Source organism: Solanum lycopersicum, chromosome 3 (genome assembly GCF_036512215.1).
Source record: "Solanum lycopersicum chromosome 3, SLM_r2.1".
NCBI classification, from domain to species: Eukaryota; Viridiplantae; Streptophyta; class Magnoliopsida; order Solanales; family Solanaceae; genus Solanum; species Solanum lycopersicum.
The window spans coordinates 23,845,668-23,852,313 of record NC_090802.1 but is presented as its reverse complement, the minus strand read 5'-3'; the positions used below and the strand labels follow the sequence as shown (position 1 = coordinate 23,852,313).

General features: G+C 35.4%; 1 protein-coding gene across 1 annotated transcript; it reads right to left on the bottom strand.

Annotated features, from left to right (window-relative positions):
- Nucleotides 1-4,822: 4,822 nt before the first annotated feature.
- Nucleotides 4,823-5,233, bottom strand: LOC138347485 (uncharacterized). Its single transcript, XM_069295779.1, has one exon. It carries the CDS (start codon nucleotides 5,231-5,233, stop codon nucleotides 4,823-4,825), a length of 411 nt encoding a protein of 136 aa, XP_069151880.1.
- Nucleotides 5,234-6,646: the final 1,413 nt, after the last annotated feature.

Genomic DNA, 6,646 nt, shown 5'->3' with positions numbered 1-6,646 from the left:
GGAGAACGAAACACCAGGAAGGCTGCTGATCAGGTTGACCAACCAAAAAATGGTACTGCTAAGGACCCAGCTGTAAGGAACAACCTCACCACTCATAACTTATAGAACCAACAAGTTGATACATCCAACAAAAATAAAAGCACAGGTATTGACGAAATGCTCCCAAGTTCCAATTCCATAAATTTATTAATGTTTATGATGGTTTTACTGAAGAATTTGTTGGAGGCATTGATGGGGGGTGTTAGGAGAAAACCTCTAACCTACAGGATGGGGTTACCAAAGGGGGGAGTTTGCCTCAAGTTCTACATGAGTGGTTGGTTGACCTTAGGTCTTACTTTAGAGCCTATGAAATTTCTCAGAACAGGCAGGAACAAGGAGAGAAAAAGCAGGTCAAAGAGCATATTGCAAATAATAAAGAAAAACTGCAAACTGAAAAAGAGGAAGAGAAAGATAAAGGGAAAGATGCTGCTTCTTGTACTCCGGAAACCACTCCGAAGAGCAATGACAAGCCCACCGAAAAGAAATGGGATGTTTCTAAAAGGAGACAGAATAAGCTTCAGACCAATGAGAGTTATCAAGTACAAGAAATGAGGGAGGAATCATGCAACAAATTTGTTATGGTTGATCATAATGTTCAGGCTCAACATATGACACCTCATCTTTCAGAACCAATAGATAAGAGACAACATATATTTAAGATTAATAAAGTGTCTAATTTTTATGAATATGTTGTGGATAATTCTAAGGATGAAATAGATGAAGATAATCTCTTGTTAAAAGAGGTTGATGAGACTACTGAGGCCCTTATTAAGGCCTTTAGTCCTCATAATGATCAAATCTTGGAGGATCATATCCAACAGGTAGCACAAAATCAATGTTTATCTCCTAGGGGTTTCCATCAAGAAGCAAGATGTCAATACTGTCATCGCTGGCATACCTAATACTAGTTTTTTTCCTCTATATCTTCCAAATAATATTTACAATTGTATGTAATGTGAGAGGAATCAGCAGTCAAGGGGTGTTGGAGAGACATAAAATACTTATAAAGCTTCAACAATTATTTGTTATCACTATTTTGGAGACTTTCTCTAATAGTGTTCATTATCAAAGCTTTAAGGTCCATTTAAACATTGATAATGCTGTTAGTAATTGTAACGGTAAAATTTGTGTTTTTTGGAGCAGTGATATTGAATGTAATATTCTTGACCTAGGCAGTGAACAACAAATCACTTGCAACATGAAACACAACGAATTACAATATCAATTAACTAGTACCTTTGTCTATGCTAAATGCAAACATTACCTCAAGAGATCTCATTGGGACAAAATGATTCATCAAGCGTCTTTGAATGAGAACCCTTGGTGTACCATTGGAGATTTCAATGTTATAACTTTTGTGGAGGAAGAACTTGGAAGGGAGCATTACAATATGGGGAAGAGTATGGACTTTATTGCAGTTATTGAAGCCTGTGGCCTTTTGGACTTTTGTTTTATTGGTCATAAATTCACATGGTCTAACAAGAGGGGTATCAATCATAGAATTTGGAAGAGGCTTGACAGGGCTATAGCAAATTATTCTTGGTTTGAAAAGATACCTCAAACCACTATGAATCACTTGCCATCTACTGGATCTGATCGTTGTCCTTTACTCGTGGAAATGGTTTCCACAACAACTGATCACACCAAGTACTTCAGATTTCTTAACTGTTGGGTGGATAGCCCTCATTTCCTGGAAACTGTTAAAACATGTTCGTAGAAACAAGTAGCAGGTACTGGCATGTCGAGATTTCACCAAAAATGAAAAGGCTGTCAAATAGTCCTAGTGTTTGGTCTAATAAATACATTGGTGATATTTTCCAAAAGGTTAGGATGTTTGAGGAACAAGTGCATAAAGCTGAAGAAAACTTAATAACTAACCAAAGTGACTAAAATAGAAGCATTCTTCATAAAATTAATACAAAGTACATCAAATTTCTTAAGCTAGAAGATGATATTTTATAACAAAAAACCCAACTCCAATGGTTTAAATAAGATGAAATTAATTCTAAATACTCCTGTAGACAATAAAATTTGCGTCGAGAAAATAATAATCAAGAACGGAAAATTATAGCAACAATCGATTTTATTATTTCAAATGCGAGTGTTACATCTCTATAATTCCTCTGAATTCGCCTTTTCAAATATAAATTTGAGCGCTTTAAAGCTTGTTCTTTAATCTATGATTAACTTGAAATTGAACTTTATCTTGATCTTGACTTTTATTTGAACTCAAGGGCTTCGAGCTTGTACTTGAATTCAATGGTCTTGATCTTGATCGTTCTTGAACTTGAATGCTTGAGTTCTTAAACTTGTAGCTTTGTAGAGAATTAAATGGTGTTTATACCACAAAGTTTCTCTAGCTTCTTGTTATGAATTTTCTCTCCCTTTTCTGAATTATGAGGAACCCTATTTATTGTTTAGAATAGAGGATTTGCGATTGGAATAGGATTCCATTCAGCCAATCAGATTAAAGTTACATGGCAGTTGGGCTTTATGGAGGGGGCTTGTCATCTTTGACACATTTCATGATTCTATTGGTATTATTATTTGACTTGGCATGCCCCATCATCTACACACGTGGCGCCAAGATGGGCTCTAGAATGAGATGAGATTGGCTTTAACAAATTTGGTTCATCCAATGTAGCCCAAATCAAATAATTTGGACTTCAATTAAATAAATATTTATTGGACTTAAATTTTTAACTCAATTATATCAATCTTCAAAATTTATTTGGATTAATATATTAATTAATTCAATATAATCCGAATCATTTTATAAATTTATATTTAATAAATTTTACATGATTACAAATGCCCCCTGCTTCAAGTCTTGTCGAAATATTTTATCTTTTAGAGACTAGGCTTGAAGTATTAACTGGTTACTAAATTCACCTTAGTTAAAAAATGAATTATAATTGAATTAATAATTGTAATCCTACTCAATTTCATATTCATATATATGTTTTATTGCCCAAGCCAAAAAGAAATTGTAATTGAACTAGGAATTGTAATCCTACTCAATTTCGTATTCATATTGTGTTTTATTGCCTAAGCCTAAAAGAAATTGTAATTGAACTAGGAATTGTAATCCTACTCAATTTCATATTCATATTATGTTTTAGTTCCCAAGTCAAAAAGAAATTGTAATTGAACTAGGAATTGTAATCTTACACAATTTCATATTCATATTTTGTTTTATTGTCCAAGCCAAAAAGAAATTGTAATTGAACTAGGAGAAGGATTCTATCCCACCACATGACATCTATAAAATAGATACATTGTCTCCATAATTTTATCTTCAATTACAGATTTTTAGCCTACGACGAAAAGGGCATACTGAAGGTAATTTTCCTTCTTTTTTATTTATTTTCGTCTCTTTTTTACAGCTTGACATGTTTGTCGTAGAAAATTCATATCTCATTGTAGAAAACGAATTCATGAACCATTTGTTTTTTCAAAAACTAGACTTTTAGATTGACAACATACCTGAAATTAAAAATTTAATACCTTCAGAATCTTTGTAGATTATTTTTTGAAGTTAGCTCTAGATTCTGTCATGCTAAAAATTCGTCACTTTTTTTTACAGCCTGACATGTTCGACGTAGAAAATTCATATCTTATTGTAGAGATGATTTTTCAGAAACTAGAATTTTTTATCTCTATCATATCCAAAATTCAAAATTTAATACCTTCAGAATCTTTCTAGATGATTTTTTGAAATTAGCTATAGATTTCTCCATGCTAAAAATTTTCAGATTTGTGTGACTTACTAAAAATCTCGTGTATTGATGTTGGAACAGCGAAATAACAATATACTTGGTGATTCCTAATCTAGACATAAAGTTCTACAAAACATCCAAGTTTCAAGATTTAATACCTTTCGAGTCTCAAACATCTTGACGGGTAACAATCTCTCCTTCACTTGTATTTCCTTTTTTCTTTTTTCTTTTTTTTGTAGATCAGCAAAAGGAATATTATATTTTATTGAGGATACATAATGGAAGGATTTATCACATAAAAATGTGCTTAACGGCCATGCCTTAAAAAAATAAAAATATAAAACTCTCAATGTGTTCCATGGCCCCGAATGCTTAACCAAGTTGATGCTTTACTAGAAAACCGTGTAACGCTTTCGACTTGAAGATAACCTCAAGGTTTTAAAATGTCCCGAATGCTTAACCATGAATCTTTACTAAAATACCGTGTAACGCTCCCACCTTGAAGATAACCTCAAGGTGTTACAAGGTCCTTAATGGTTGATCATGAAGCTTTACTAGAAACCGTGTAATGCTCCCGTCTTGAAGATAACCTCAAGGTGTTACAAAGTCCCGAATGCTTAACCACCGTGTAATGCTCCCGCCTTGAAGATAACCTCAAGGTGTTACAAGGCCCCGAATGCTTAACGATGAATCTTTACTAAAATACCGTGTACGATCCCGCCTTGAAGATAACCTGAAGGTGTTACAAGGTCCTGAACGCCTGACCAACTTGAATCTTTAATAGGATACCATGTAACGCTCCCACCTTGCAAATAACCTCAAGGTTTTACAAGGTCCTGAATGTTTGACCATGCAGCTTTACTAATATACCGTGTAACGCTCCCGCCTTGAAGATAACCTCAAGGTGTTACAAGGTCCAGAACGCTTGACCAACTTGAAGCTTTAATAGGATACCATGTAATGCTCCCGCCTTGAATATAACCTCAAGGTGTAACAAGGTCCTGAATGTTTGACCATGAAACTTTACTAGAATAACGTGTAACATTCCCGCCTTGAAGATCACCTCAAGGTGTTACAAGGTCCCGAATGCTTGACCAACTTGAAGCTTTAATAGGATACCATGTAACACTCCCAGACTTGTGCGAAGTAAAGATTGGTCTTCTTACCGTAAGAACTTGATCTCTAACTTGAAAGCACCTCAAGGGAACCTTCTTATTAAAAGCACGAGATAGACGAGCTTGAAATAATTCGAGGTTTTGTTGGGCTACTAACATCTTTTCATCAAATGCTTCTAACTCAGCAAGACACAGTCGAGCATTATTTTCCTCAGTGAGCCCTTCTTGAATAGTAAGTCTTACGGAGGGTATTTGACGCTCGAGTGGCGAGACTGCTTCAACTCCAAAAGCAAGTGAATATGGTGTAGCTTCAGTTGCTGTGCGATATGTTGTCCTATATGCCCACAAAGCTTCTTCCATTCTTTCATGTCAATCCCGTTTGTATTTGGAGACAACATTCTTGAGCATGTAGCATATATTTTTATTGAATGCTTCAGCAAGACCATTTGCGGCAATATGGTACATAGAAGATTTACACTGCTTAAAGTCGAAAAGATCACAAATCTTGTTCATTAACTTGTTATCAAATGGTTTCCCACTGTATATTATTATATTGCGAGGGATCCCAAAGCGATAGATAATATTTACTCAGATAAAATTTGCAACATTCTCTTTCTTCACCTCCTTAAGAGCGACAGCTTCAGCCCATTTTGAAAAGTAATCAGCTGCAGCCAAGATGTACAAGTGTCCACCAGAAGGCATTAGTAATGGTCCTACAATATCCAGTCCCCAAGCGTCAAATGGCCAAGATGCGATGGTTGGGTGCAATACTTCTGCTGACTGATTAAAAAATTCGCATGAAATTGACAAGCATCGCATTTCCTGGCATAATATAAGCAATCTTTCACCATGGTTGGCAAGTAATACCCCATCCTCTTTAAGTGAAAATGAAGTTTTGGTCCTGATTGATGTGATCCACATACTCCTGAGTGTACTTTTTGCAGGGCTTGAATCGTTTCTTCCTCTCCCAAACATCGTAATAACATACCCTCAAATGATGTTCTATATACTGTATCCTTTTAGTAAAGGAATCGAGGTGCACGACCACGTATGTCAGTTCTTCTTCTTGGATTTTCTGGAAGTATCCCATAACATAGGTAGTCCATGATGGGTTGTCTTCAATCTTCCTTCGCAGCTTCAACAATGGTGACCATATGATCAAGATTATTTTCAATATATTCTTCCTTATTTTATGGTGGTACTATCCTTTTTTGATAGACAGTTACTTGCGTTTGATCAACAAGGGTTAGCATTGATGCTAGAGTATCCAATGCATCATCTTTGTTATTCTCTGTTCGACGCACATGTTAAAGGGTTACATCCCTAAGCCATCTTATCAACTTTTGAGCATAATCATGATAAGGTCGCAATTCAGGCTTTTTTACCTCATAACTTCCTAAGAGTTGATTAATCACCAATTGAGAGTCACCAAAGACCTGTAAATGTAATTGTTTCATGTCAACAGCCATTTCAAGTCCAAGTATAAGTGCTTGATATTCAGCGATATTATTGGAGAAACATTGTTTTAGAGTAAAAGAGAATGGTAGAATGTCTTCTTGTGAAATGATGAACACCACGCCAGCACCAGCTCCGCCGCGATGTGCAGCCCTGTCAAAGTAAATTTTCCAAGGAGGTTGAACTTCAATTAACATGGCATCTTCATCAGGAAACTCATCAGTTAACTCCTAATCATTTGGTATAGGATAGTCTGCTATGAAATCCGCTAGTTCTTGTCCCTTCACGGATTTTTGAGGGATGTACACAATCTCAAAT

Excerpts from the sequence above, each read along its gene's own strand:
- LOC138347485 (XM_069295779.1), bottom strand. The coding sequence starts at position 5,233 with ATGGAAGAAGCTTTGTGGGCATATAGGACAACATATCGCACAGCAACT.